Here is a 13,395-nt window from a genome sequence, read left to right as displayed (position 1 = left end):
TATCTAACTATAACTACACAAGATCTAGGGTGTTCATTCCTGGCTGTAGTATAGTGCGGGGTTCAATCTTCCAATTCAATGAACTGATTAGTGGATAATTTTCTTTGAGATTTGATAGATTTAGACAAGCAATATTATACTCCATCTTAGTTAATATATTCATTTCATACTTAACTAGATATGTTGTTGACAAGCGAAGCTCCACCAATTTCCCTTTCGTCCGCGGAGTGACTTCCCCCACTTCCTTTTCTGTTCACGTTGCTTACTGTTTTATAAGTCCCCCAATCCCCATAACTTCAATTTCAAATCAAATCTCCAAGTAACTTAATCTTATAATTATATTCCTACCTCACCATGGCGACCATCGAGACTCAGGGAAATGAGGATCCATTCAAGCCCTATGACCAGTTTCTTCTCTTCGGAGACTCCATCACACAGATGGGCTGCAACCAAGAGCTAGGTTTCGCATTTCATGCTGCACTCCAAGAATGTGAGCCATTCTTCTGATAACCCCAGAGATTTGCATGATCAATAAGTTAATGAGAAAAACAACTAGCCTACAGTCGCAGGTTGGATGTTATCAACCGCGGCCTGGCGTAAGATCAACCATGGCTATACTAGACTGCGATATGCTAATAAGCAACAGTGGGTATTCAACCTCACATGCTGTCAAGGTCTTCGACAAGTTCTTCCCTTCGCCACAGACGGCTAATGTGCGGTTCATGGTAAGTCGACCTTAACGGCAGGCCTATTTGAAGTCTTGGATATATTTCAAGGACCAACTGACTAACATCGGATAGACTATCTTCTTCGGTGCCAATGATGCATGCGTTCCAACCCATAGCCAGCATGTGCCCCTGGATCAATATAAAGAGAACCTGAAGACAATCATTCAGCATCCAGCGACACGCGCACAGAACCCACGACTCATTCTGGTCAGCCCACCCCCTGTCAATGAATATCAACTGGAAGCCTTCGATGCTGCAAAGGACACTCCATTTCCAAGCAGAACAGCCAGTTTCACCAAGTCATATGCAGTGGCTGCGTGCGAAGTCGGTGCATCGCTCAATATCCCGGTAGTGGATTTGTGGTCCGCCTTTATGAAGCCCACTGGCTGGAAGGAGGGAGAACCTCTGATTGGGGCTCGCGATGTGCCGAGCAATGACACACTGGCTAGTTTTCTCACTGATGGTGCGTGAAATGTCCATATTTCACTTCTTTTTTCTTGTACTCACTCGTTATACAGGTCTGCATCTGACTCCCGCCGGTAACCGGATCGTCTACGATGAACTTATGAAGGTAATCCAGGCCAATTGGCCGGATCAAACCCCGGAGGTTCTTCCAATGGTGTTCCCCTCATGGGTTGACGCACCGAAATGAGTTGCTTAACTCACAGATCGGGTTATTAGGGTCGATATAAGAAGAAACTAGGCTTGGGTTTTCTATTTAGAAGATAAGAGTGAGCAGTTAGTTATATGAAGCATTCTGGAACATACATATGCAACTATTCGTACCAAAATTTCCCTGGTAGATGGAAATTAGCTGATGAGTCTCTATAGAAAGCACCCGGGTAAAGGATGTTTGATCCTCTAGTGCTATCCAATTAACAGTGCCGATTTTCTTAAGAAGGGCATCCATGCTGGGTATGTATAACCAGTTTGAGTGGGCTCATTCAAGTAAGTCTCTGGCATGGCTTCTGTCCTCAGCCGCCTCTGATTCTTGACATTTAGTGGGATAAAAAGGGCCAGCCATGGTCGTGGCGAACTAGGAAATAGACGCCGTGCTGCCTATACAACTATGTTGAAATCTAGCCAATGCTGTCGTATAAGATACAATGTGGAAACTACTGTTGGGGGGATTTTCCTATAGGGAGCATTGATGATAAAATGGGAAATCCTTGACAGTTTATAATACTCTTTTTGATACAACGTTAAAAATAATGTAAGATAATACCCATTCGCTAAGTTGAAATACCTCTTGAACTAACATCCCGATACTTAAGTTTCCAAGGAAATTCTAACGCACATATTTGCCCTGAAATCCTGGTTAGTGAATGTATGAAATTAATAGGAGATACAGGTACACACCATGAAGCGCTTGTGGAAATCGGAACGAAGAAGATCCTGGAAATGAATTAGTTTGTCGTCTTAAGAATAAGCCAATGGAAAGTAAACATACGTTGACGAACTCCTTGCCGTCTCTGTTCTCTGTTCCGCGAGCCTGGTTCTTGAATACAACGTCATCATCCCAGCGCCGTTTCATGCTGAAATCCTGGGAATTGAGCAGAGGATTACCGCGCGCGATATCAACCTCTCGCTGCTCTTCTTCCTCGGCTGCACGTTCGCGCTCCTATTATGCATTAGCCACCATTATCGAATTCAAGGATGCAAGTAAGCGAGATACCTCTTTCTCCTTTTGCTCCAATCGCTCTTTTTTGATCTTCTCAAGCTCGCGCATTAACTCGGCTGCTTCATCTTCGTCGTCACTGCGATTTGTCAGTTTATTCGTCCTAGGCACGAGATCCAGGGTCCGACCCACCTATCCTCATCACTGCTGTCTTCTTCTGACGCGTCTGAGTCGGCATCTATGTCGCGCGTCTCCTCCAATATGCGCCGGCGTTTGGCCTCTGGGTCTTCTTCCTCGATGTCGCCATCGCCTCCACCTTGGGGGCGCAGCCTCGAGTTGTCGTTTGGGGACTGAAGATTCAGCAATAGCTTGCTGGTCGACTGGAACGCCATTCTTCTTGGCAAAGTGTGCAGCCTCGGCCTGGAGAAGCTCTGCGCGAAGGTCACGGGGCGATGGGTCCGCGTCGGCTACGCCGCCTTGTCCGGGTTGGCTAGAATAAGGTCAGTGATCGGTGCGGCCTGACCAAGTATCATCCTACATACCGAACTTTCAGGTGTTTATGCGCAGGGAGGAGTCGCTGGTGGTAGGCCGGGCCACGGAGGGCTTCTTTGCCTTGCGCCTGTAGAAATCAGTCAGTGTCCGTGAAGAGTTGCGTAGAGAAAAGTTGTCGTACCGGGTCAAAAGTAGGTCTGTGGGCTAAGAAAATGTTAGCTATGACCATTCGAATCCCCAAGTTTTGTTGCTAGTGGCATACCTGTAGTCATTTTGTGGTGTGGTTGCTAAGTTAAAGTTGGTAGTGTCGAGACGTTGATGGCTTCCAGCTTTCAATGTATGTGGTCGCCTCAGGCACAAACATTCTCCTCACCTTCTCCTCACCGCCCTACATAAATCCCACTACCATTGGCGCAACTTTCGGAATAACTATTATCCGCACTGTCACAATGCGGCCTGCACTGGCAAAATGGCCCAAAAAAGAAAGCATCTTTGATCCCCGCGCCGGGGCTGTTAGACCTCCCTCAACGATGTCGAAAGAAGCGCAACTCTCAATCGCAGAGCGCGACTTTATCCTCGAGGCACTCCGTGAGAATGTGCGCCTCGATGGTCGCCAGCCTGACGACTATCGTCCTCTGAATATCTCCTTTGGTGAAGAATATGGTCATGTCAAGCTGCAGCTTGGGAAAACGAGGTGAGCTCCAGATCTTTTGTTCGTCTACCACAAATGGCAATCACTGACTGATTGGTTCCTCTAGCATCATTGTTCGCATCTCCGCTGAGGTCACCAAGCCGCGTGAAGATCGTCCCTTTGATGGTCTTTTCAACATCAACCTGGAGCTGAGTGCAATGGGCTCGCCAGCTTGGGAAAACGGACGGTATATACCACCTAGCAATCTCATTATATACTAATTTGTTCTGACAATTACCTCTACAGAACCAACGACATCGAGGCATACGCCACCAACACTCTTGACCGCATCATCCGCCATTCCAACGCTCTCGACACTGAATCTTTATGTATCCTAAAGGGTGTCAGCTGCTGGTCGATCCGAGCCGATGTTCACATTATTGATCACGACGGCAACATCACCGATGCGGCCTGCATTGCGATCATGGCTGGACTGCAACACTTCCGCCGGCCGGACGCTGTGGTGAGAGACGGACGTGTCATAGTCTATGGCGTGGAGCAGCGTGTGCCTGTCGCACTCAACATCACACACAAGCCTCTCTCGGTCACATTCCACACCTTTAATGAAAGCAAAGATGTCATTGTTGACGCCACCCTCAAGGAGGAACAGGCTGCTGAGGGAGATATTGTCATTGGCATTAATAGCGCAGGCGATGTCTGCTACCTCTCGAAGTACGCAGGTGCACCTGCAGATGCCATGGTGATTGTGAACAAGACAAACGTCGCATGGGAAAAGGTTAAGGAGATCAATGCTGCTGTTGAGAAAGTCCTCCAGGCCGACCTGGCCAAGCGGGCGAAGATTGGCATGGCCGATGAGTCTCGGGCAGAGAATGACCGGCCTGTTCCAATCGAATAAACAGCATGTACTACCATTTAATTTCATGATTGATTGGGGGACTGGAGTTTCGCATGGCGTTTATCAATGATACTTGACTGCCACATGATGGGCGATATATGAGTGTGAGCTAGTAGATGAATGAACTAAACCACTCTTCCTAGATTGTAAATGTTAAAAAAAACCTCCTTTTTCCTCTTCTCCAATCAACGTACAACGTATCTTTAGAGATATCTATCTTTAAAGTGGAACCAATGTTAGGACATTTTATATGTACTCCGTACTCCATACTCCAAACCAAGTGGTTAATATATTTCCGGCTGCCAAGAGCCCCCTATTCTTAGCTCAATTCGTTGTAGACTGGAGGCGGCCAATGATTAGAAGTGCATTTTTATCATAGTATAGAGATTAAGATGGTTTAAAACTATACAATCACTCTATAAATAATAATTAGAGTATATATCCCATTCCAAAGATTCGATCTCTTTGATTGTTGTGAAGCGCTTTACCGCCTACCCGCGTATCAAATCAACATAGCTTAATTGCTGCCTTCACCCGCTAAGCCACCCTTGGACTTCATTCTCACCTTATTCCCACATTTTTCCAGTCCAAGTCCCCTCAAATCTGTCACTTGTTCGCCATACCTCGTTTCCCATCATTCCTGCTTTCGACGGATATAGCAGTGCCCTTTCTGTCGACGTGGCCTAGCGATTAATGCCTCAGGGGCATTGTTACTGCGCTACAACACTGAGGCTGTCAGCTTCCCCGCGGCATCATGGCCAGCGGTAGGCCTCCTGGGTCGCATCCAGCCGCTGGCCGCGATGACGACCTGCTGCTGGATTCCGGACCTATGTATAGCACCGGCCAAGGACCTCCCGTGAACGACCAACACCTATTAGAACGCTACAACATTGACGACTCCGAACAACCGTATGCCCAAACACAGCCGCGCCCTTCTGTCTCCTACGATAATTTTGTTGGCTCTGGCGCACAACAGGGCGCAACACAGCACATGCCGCCCGCTTCTGGACCGGCGCATCCGCCTGTCAACCCCGGTCTCCATTCAAATGATCCCTACTCCAGCGGTACACGAGATCGAACCTACTCCCAGACCTCCGGACTGGACAATTATCGGCGGTACTCTTTAGATGACTTCGACGATGGGCATTCCGGTTATTATGATCTCGACGCGGACGAAGACCGAATTGCCAGTTCACACCACGTCCGCAAGGCAAATGAGCGCAATAGCGTCCTCGGACTCGGGGGTGGATTGATGGGCAGGGCGAAATATATGTTTGGCATGGGGTCATCGCAATATTCGGAAATGGATCTCCCGTTGACGGAGTCAAGCGCAAGAAGGGCGACAGTCGGTAGCGATGCTTCTCCGGCGCCGCCACCGAAGCAACGCAAGAAGTTCCACGCGTCTGACCTTAATATCTTTGCACGCAAGGTTGATCCCGCGACACTGGGCCCGCGCTTGATTCAGCTCAACAACCCACCCGCCAATTCCACCCACAGGTTCGTCAACAACTTTGTATCGACGGCCAAGTACAATATCTTTACCTTTATCCCCAAATTCCTCTTCGAGCAATTCTCTAAATACGCCAACCTGTTCTTCTTGTTTACCGCAGTTCTACAACAAATCCCAAATGTGTCACCAACGAATAAGTTCACAACTATCGTTCCGCTGGCTATCGTCTTGGCTGTGTCGGCGATCAAGGAATTGGTGGAGGACTATAAACGGAGAATGTCGGACAGAGGACTGAATTACTCCAAAACACAAGTTCTCAAGGGATCTTCGTTCCACGATGCAAAATGGGTGGATGTTGTGGTCGGGGACATAGTTCGGGTTGAGTCCGAGCAGCCTTTTCCAGCCGACTTGGTACTGCTGGCATCATCTGAGCCTGAAGGTCTATGCTACATTGAGACGGCAAACTTGGACGGCGAGACCAATCTCAAAATCAAGCAAGCCATTCCAGAGACTGCACACCTGGTCAGTCCCAGTGATTTGAGTCGTCTGAGTGGACGCGTTCGATCAGAACAGCCAAATAGCAGTCTGTATACTTACGAAGCCACCTTGACTATGAATGCTGGAGGCGGCGAGAAAGAATTACCATTGGCTCCTGATCAACTCCTACTTCGTGGTGCAACGCTGCGCAACACTCCCTGGATTCATGGCATTGTGGTTTTTAGTGGCCACGAGACAAAACTGATGCGAAATGCGACAGCAACGCCAATCAAGCGGACAGCTGTGGAACGAACAGTCAACATTCAGATTCTGATGCTTGTCAGCATTCTCATCATTCTGAGTGTCATCAGTTCTGTCGGTGATCTCGCTATTCGGAAAACCAAGTCTTCACAACTTGCGTACCTCAACTATGGGTCGGTCAAAATGGTAAAGCAGTTCTTTATGGACATTTTCACGTACTGGGTGCTCTATTCGAATTTGGTTCCGATCTCCCTCTTCGTCACCATTGAAATCGTCAAATACTTCCAGGCCTTCCTCATCAACTCCGACCTCGACATTTACTACGATAAAACCGATACCCCGGCCATCTGCCGCACATCCTCTCTTGTCGAAGAACTTGGTCAAATTGAGTACATCTTCTCCGACAAAACAGGTACCCTTACCTGCAACATGATGGAGTTTAAACAAGTTAGTATTGCGGGTATTCAATATGGAGATGACGTCCCCGAAGATCGACGTGCCGCCGTGGAGGATGGCGCCGAATTTGGTATCCATGACTTCAAAACACTCCGAGGGAACCTTCAATCGCACCCAAGCCAGAACGCTATTCGCGAATTTCTCACTCTCCTTGCCACCTGTCACACTGTTATTCCGGAGCGAAACGCCGATGACCCAAATGTGATCAAGTACCAAGCAGCATCGCCGGACGAGGGAGCCTTGGTGGATGGGGCCGCGTCGCTGGGTTTCCGATTCACCAACCGAAAACCGAGATCGGTGATCTTTGAGACTGGAGGGCAGGAGCTTGAATACGAACTGCTAGCAGTGTGCGAGTTCAACTCTACTAGAAAAAGAATGTCCACTATCTTCCGGTGTCCTGATGGGAAGGTCCGCGTCTACTGTAAGGGTGCTGACACGGTCATTCTTGAGCGGTTGCATCCCGATAACCCTACCGTGGAACCAACTCTTCAGCACCTGGAGGAGTATGCCTCGGATGGTCTACGGACATTGTGTCTGGCTATGCGGGAAGTCCCAGAAAGCGAGTTCCAGCAATGGCACCAGATCTATGACAAAGCCTCTACCACTGTTGACGGCAATCGTGCGGATGAACTGGACAAAGCGGCCGAGCTGATCGAAAAGGATTTCTATCTTCTTGGCGCCACAGCTATTGAGGATCGCTTGCAGGATGGTGTTCCGGATACTATCCACACTCTCCAGACTGCAGGCATCAAGATTTGGGTCTTGACTGGTGATCGACAGGAGACTGCAATCAACATCGGCATGTCCTGTAAACTCATCTCGGAAGACATGACGCTTCTCATCATCAACGAGGAGACGTCAGAAGCCACTCGTGATAGCCTACAAAAGAAAATGGACGCCGTGCAGAGCCAAATTGTCTCTGGGGACACTGAACCTTTGGCTCTGGTAATCGACGGGCGATCGTTGACTTTTGCTTTGGAGAAAGATATGGAGAAGCTCTTCTTGGATCTGGCTGTTATTTGCAAAGCCGTTGTTTGCTGGTAAGTGCCATTAAATCGTGGAGGCTCTTATTTCCGTTCTAACATGTTTTCTAGTCGGGTCTCTCCCCTTCAAAAGGCTTTGGTCGTCAAGCTTGTCAAACGCCACAAGAAGGCTCTTCTCTTGGCTATTGGCGACGGTGCCAATGATGTGTCCATGATTCAAGCCGCTCATGTCGGAGTCGGTATCAGCGGTGTCGAAGGTCTTCAAGCCGCACGATCTGCTGATGTCGCAATTGGCCAGTTCCGGTTCCTTCGGAAGTTGCTTTTGGTTCACGGAGCGTGGAGCTATTCTCGTATCAGTCGAGTCATTCTTTACTCCTACTATAAGAATATTACGCTCTACATGACTCAATTCTGGGTAAGTTCGACCTTGATGGATTATTTTGGAGTGGTATCTGACTTACTACAGTATTCTTTCCAAAACGCATTCTCCGGAGAGGTTATCTACGAATCTTGGACGCTCTCCTTCTACAACGTGCTCTTCACCGTCCTACCTCCATTCGCAATGGGAATCTTTGACCAGTACATCTCCGCCCGATTGCTAGACCGCTACCCACAAATGTACCAGCTGGGCCAGAGAGGCGTCTTCTTCAAGAAGCACAGCTTCTGGGCCTGGATTCTGAATGGATTTTTCCACTCCCTCATCCTCTACATTGTCTCTCAGTTGCTCTACTACTGGGACCTTCCCATGGCAGACGGCCATGTCGCTGGCCACTGGGTCTGGGGCGAATCTCTGTACACCGCCGTGCTGGGTACCGTCCTCGGCAAAGCCGCTCTGATCACCAACATCTGGACCAAATACACTTTCATTGCCATCCCAGGCTCAATGGCGCTGTGGCTCATTTTCCTCCCGGCATATGGCTACGCCGCCCCGGCTTTGGGCTTCTCGCAAGAATACTACGGCACCATCCCTATGCTCTTCAAGTCCCCCATCTTTTACCTCATGGCCATTGTCCTGCCCTGTATATGTCTTCTACGTGATTATGCCTGGAAGTACGCTAAGCGTATGTACTACCCACAACAATACCACCACGTCCAGGAAATCCAGAAATACAACGTCCAAGACTACCGTCCACGCATGGAGCAGTTCCAAAAAGCGATCCGGAAGGTCCGCCAGGTCCAGCGCATGCGCAAGCAGCGCGGCTACGCCTTCTCGCAGGCTGACGATGGCGGCCAGATGCGTGTTCTCAATGCTTACGATACTACCCGGAGTCGTGGACGGTATGGTGAGATGGCTAGCTCTAGGCCCATGGCGTGATGATTGATTCGCTGTGGGTTGATTATGCATTGTGCATTTGCAAGTGGCGGTTTGTTGTGTTCTGGTTTTCTTCGTATGCATCCCTACTAAAGGTTAGTAGATTTGTATCTTTGTGTACCTTATGCTCTTTTCCTTTTCTCCGGGTCGTCCTTATAGGAGGCTATGACATATTACTTCTTTTTTTTTCCTGTTTGCCTGATGTGGCTGTAGCTGAGTCTTGTGAAACTTGAACATGACATGATTCAGTGACTTCCGTTTACTTCCGTTTCTTTTTCATAATCATAAATCACGTAGCACCTAGTTTGGTGGTAGTTGGGTATACAACCTCTACCCGGTTGGGTGACTTGAAGCTATATGCGTGTTTGATATATAAACAACAGTATACATCGCTAATATATGTGGGTTTTCTTTTACATTCGATGACCTTTTAGACAATCCATATATCCAGCCCTGGAGAATATACCACCTCTTTCAGCCACGACCCTGGCCAGTTTCTATCTCGAGCACCGCTCTTCTGGTGGTCTCCAACCTACCCCCAATCCCTCCATCACAAGTTTCTCCCTCTCCTCCAAGGTCTGTCCATCATCTTCCAGGTCGACCTGCCTTCCAGTGCTTCGGTCTCGCACACCACTCGAATCAAACCTCCACGCGCGTGCCTTCTTCGCATACCGCCGTAAATCTCTCTGAAAAGTCAAGTCACCAGACCATCCAAGTACCGCACAACCAACCGTTCGCCAAGGCGATATGATAATATCAACACGACGATGAATATTCGGATTCTTCCCCTTATGTCCATTATCCCCCGTAGTCGCATCGAAATGCGGATCTTGCCAGACAACCAGTGCCTTATCCAAAGTATCAAATTTCCTCGTATCATCACCATCAAAAGGCGACGTCTGCTGCTCACGCAACGAAGAAGTCAAATGCAAAGACAGCGTATGAGTGATATACCTTTCCGCCTCAAGACTCGCAACAACATCGACAACCAGATTCCGAGTCACGGAATCATCACGATGAGACAATACAACATCAACATCGCCACTGAGTTCCTTCCCACGACGATATCCGCCAACAATCACACACTCAATACCATGTCCACCTCCGTCTTCCGGCCGGACACGGCCAGCATGATCACGGATAACAGTAGCAATAACCTCGCTCTCAGAACGGGGGACGCCTTCCTGGAACTCTTCGTAGAATTTCACTCCAATCTGCTGTACCCGCGAAAGAGTATTCCATCCATGCTCGACGATATCATCGAGATCGCGCCAGCCGCGCTGGTAGAATTCGCGCGCGGTCTTCGCTCCAACGCCCCAGATCTGATAGAACGAGTTCAGAACACGGAGCATGGGATCTGTCTCTAGTGCATCAGCAGCGGCGACGTTACCGTCATCATCGGTGTGGTCGCAGTCACCGTGCTGCTGGAACTGCGCGAATAAGTCTGCGATTTTAGCGTTGCATCCTGGTAAAGCGAGGACCTCGCTCGGTCGTTGGATGGGATGTGGGTATGCTGCCAATGCTGCAATGGAGGTGCTATAAGCACGCACGCCGATCTCGTCGAGGGTAAGTTCGCGGATTTTTCTTATTTTCACGAGTTGTGAGATGAAGTCTTCGTTTGGAGGGTGTAAGGGTGCTGAGCGTAGACATGCGAATGAGATATGGTCCCGGACCCAGTCTGGTTGTGGCGGTGGGTTGGCTTCCTCTTTTTCGTGTTCGGAGGTCGTTTGGCGATATAGCGTTGGTCGGGGGCGCTGGGAAGGTCCATCGGGAGGTTCTTTTGAGCGTCGTGCGTGGATATGCTCCGGAGGGGGAGCTCGTGGTGTTGGTAAACCAGCATCTTGTTTTGCACGCTCGATGATTTGATTTGACTTTTGTTGAAGGAAGTCTTGCTTATATTCTGCCTTTGTGGCGGGAGGAGGAGAGCGGATCTTTCGCCCACGGTAGACAACGAATGGCTCTTGAGATACACATTTTCCGGATGTGATAGAGGTATCCATCCACTCGAGCTTTAGAACAGTGACTCCATTTTCAATTGCGTCTGCCTTTTTCTCTGGAATTGAGTGCTTTGAAAGGTCATGTCGATTCGTAGCTCCATCCTCGTTCTCAGACTCAGTACTAAGATCAATAATCTCAACGGGCACATCCTTGGTCCCATCGTACTGATCCGTGCGCCTGCGTTTAATAGGGGGCTCCGCGCCACCGCTAGTCAATTTAGTAGCTGAGCTGGGTACGAGCTCCTCTGTCCAGGCACCGCGGGTGCGCAGTTCCAGCGCTGCACGCTTCGCGCGCCCGACTTTCCCCAGAACGAGGCCAGCTTCGGCAATGTCGTAGGTCAATCTCCCACCATAATCTATCAGTCGGCCTTCAACCTCATCCAGTTCCTCCAGGGAGAGATGCATTGGCAAAATGAAGATGGGTGGTTGTGATGAGAATATGGAGACATGTTTTGTCTTGTCCCCCAAAGAAGAGGTGGGATCGGCAATCATGGTCGTTGATAGATCTATGATATGAAATCATCATATATGCGTGAAGGGACAAGGAGCGTGCTCATCGAGTCATTATTTTGCTGGCGTTGATGGTTTAAGACAAACATTGGTTTCAAAGCGAGCATGTGAGACAGACCACTTGAATATTCAATAGTGTACAGGCACATTCATCTCATCTCATTTTGACATTGGCTGAAGTTATGCTAGGACGTTGATTTGAGTGAGATCTCGGGAGACATCTGGGAGACATCTGGGATTGACGTCATAGATATGACACCTAAGGCACTGAACTATACCTAGTTAGGTATAAAGAGTGCGGAAGCCCCAAAGTTAAAATAATACGCATAACCTCAGTTGATATTGGACCTAAGTTAAACACCTAACCTTGGAAGGAAAAGTCCGTACTGATCAATTACTTGGAACCTAACTTGTTATCAAGATGAAATTAAACAACGGCCATGAAATTTCCTTGTTGATTTGCTTTCTATGAAGTGTCCTGTGAGAACAAAGTGCTATGGAGGTATGAGATATGGTGTGATTTGTAATCTTTTTTCCCCTTCTTTTCGTGAACACATCTCCATAAGCTTGGAAGAATGTAAAAAAAAAATCATCAAATGTAGGAAATGAAGCAGGACCCCGCGTCCAACCCTGCTGCGTAGATATATGGATCCTGGAAAGCCCAATTGTGTGTGCAACCTGCAATACCAGCTGAGCCTGTAGCAGATATGTGGAAGATTTAGCTTGTGGTTTTTGGCTGTAGATGTTGATTCTGTGGTAGGCTAAGTTGATGCCATGATGGTTGGGATTTTGGATTTTGGCTGGCGAGAATGAGCCTGTATGAGTCCAGTTACTGGGCTTTGGAACAAGTGATGAGGTTTTGGCTTGAGCTTCTGTTTATTGAAGTGGTGTTGGGTCCGATATTGATATCGATGTCTTGATTGCCATTGTCGTGAGAAGAGGAAGGAGCAGACGACACATGATGGTTGTTGGGTTGGGATATGAGGACACCCGGTAAGGAGAAGTTCAATCAAAAGGATTGATAAACACGTGTTGTTGTAGGGCTGACCGCGAAGGTTACGGATATTTGAAGTGTATCATTGACTCAGTCGACCAGTCTTGCGATTGTGGTGAAACCCGCCACGGTGAGACTGGTTGGGATTGAAGTGGATGATCGAGGTCGATTGTGGATCAAAGTGGAGGAGGTCGATAATCAAAGTGGTTGCAACTAGTCTACCGATTGTCCTGAAGCCGAAGCCCGCCACGGTCAGACTGGTTGGGATTGAACGACTTCGTCGACGAACGAGGTGGAGGATCGAAGGGGATGAATGATCGATCGAGGAAGTTGTGACCAGTCTGCCGATTGTCCTGAAGCCGAAGCCCGCCACGGTCAGACTCGTCGGGATTGAAGTGGATGGTTGAGGTAGATAGTTGAAGCGGTGGGTAGATGATCGAAGTGGTTGTCACCAGTCTGCCGATTGTCCTGAAGCCGGAGCCCGCCACGGTCAGACTGGAGGATGTTGTTGATTGAAGTCGTTGATGAAGTGGTTGACAGGGGGTTATCGAAGTGGTTGTAACCGACTGA

The 13,395-nt window shown here is 48.7% G+C and overlaps 5 protein-coding genes across 5 annotated transcripts; 3 read left to right on the top strand and 2 right to left on the bottom strand.

Moving 5' to 3' along the window:
- Positions 1-354: 354 nt before the first annotated feature.
- On the top strand, positions 355-1,380 carry N7516_003154 (SGNH/GDSL hydrolase family protein; the record flags this gene model as incomplete). Its single annotated transcript, XM_057215874.1, has 5 exons — positions 355-490; positions 557-596; positions 647-725; positions 801-1,191; positions 1,247-1,380. The coding sequence occupies 5 exons, from the start codon at positions 355-357 to the stop codon at positions 1,378-1,380; spliced, it is 780 nt and encodes a 259-aa protein (XP_057077757.1).
- A 636-nt stretch (positions 1,381-2,016) lies between these two features.
- Positions 2,017-3,110, bottom strand: N7516_003153 (spliceosome-associated CWC15 family protein; the record flags this gene model as incomplete). Its single annotated transcript, XM_057215873.1, has 9 exons — positions 2,017-2,034; positions 2,088-2,123; positions 2,179-2,349; positions 2,404-2,485; positions 2,539-2,696; positions 2,734-2,836; positions 2,889-2,965; positions 3,020-3,042; positions 3,101-3,110. The coding sequence occupies 9 exons, from the start codon at positions 3,108-3,110 to the stop codon at positions 2,017-2,019; spliced, it is 678 nt and encodes a 225-aa protein (XP_057077756.1).
- Positions 3,111-3,287: 177 nt separating this feature from the next.
- N7516_003152 (exosome non-catalytic core subunit RRP45) lies at positions 3,288-4,385 on the top strand (the record flags this gene model as incomplete). Its single annotated transcript, XM_057215872.1, has 3 exons — positions 3,288-3,532; positions 3,597-3,716; positions 3,776-4,385. The coding sequence occupies 3 exons, from the start codon at positions 3,288-3,290 to the stop codon at positions 4,383-4,385; spliced, it is 975 nt and encodes a 324-aa protein (XP_057077755.1).
- A 754-nt stretch (positions 4,386-5,139) lies between these two features.
- On the top strand, positions 5,140-9,327 carry N7516_003151 (aminophospholipid-translocating P4-type ATPase DRS2; the record flags this gene model as incomplete). Its single annotated transcript, XM_057215871.1, has 3 exons — positions 5,140-8,069; positions 8,124-8,427; positions 8,479-9,327. The coding sequence occupies 3 exons, from the start codon at positions 5,140-5,142 to the stop codon at positions 9,325-9,327; spliced, it is 4,083 nt and encodes a 1,360-aa protein (XP_057077754.1).
- A 494-nt stretch (positions 9,328-9,821) lies between these two features.
- N7516_003150 (type-X family DNA polymerase) lies at positions 9,822-11,813 on the bottom strand (the record flags this gene model as incomplete). Its single annotated transcript, XM_057215870.1, has 1 exon — positions 9,822-11,813. The coding sequence occupies one exon, from the start codon at positions 11,811-11,813 to the stop codon at positions 9,822-9,824; it is 1,992 nt and encodes a 663-aa protein (XP_057077753.1).
- Between the last annotated feature and the right edge of the window lie 1,582 nt (positions 11,814-13,395).

This window comes from Penicillium verrucosum, assembly GCF_028828655.1.
Source record: "Penicillium verrucosum strain IBT 35672 chromosome Unknown utg000001l_segment0_segment0, whole genome shotgun sequence".
Lineage (NCBI taxonomy): Eukaryota > Fungi > Ascomycota > Eurotiomycetes > Eurotiales > Aspergillaceae > Penicillium > Penicillium verrucosum.
The sequence above is the reverse complement of the archived record's forward strand: the minus strand, read 5'-3'. Positions and strand labels throughout refer to the sequence as shown.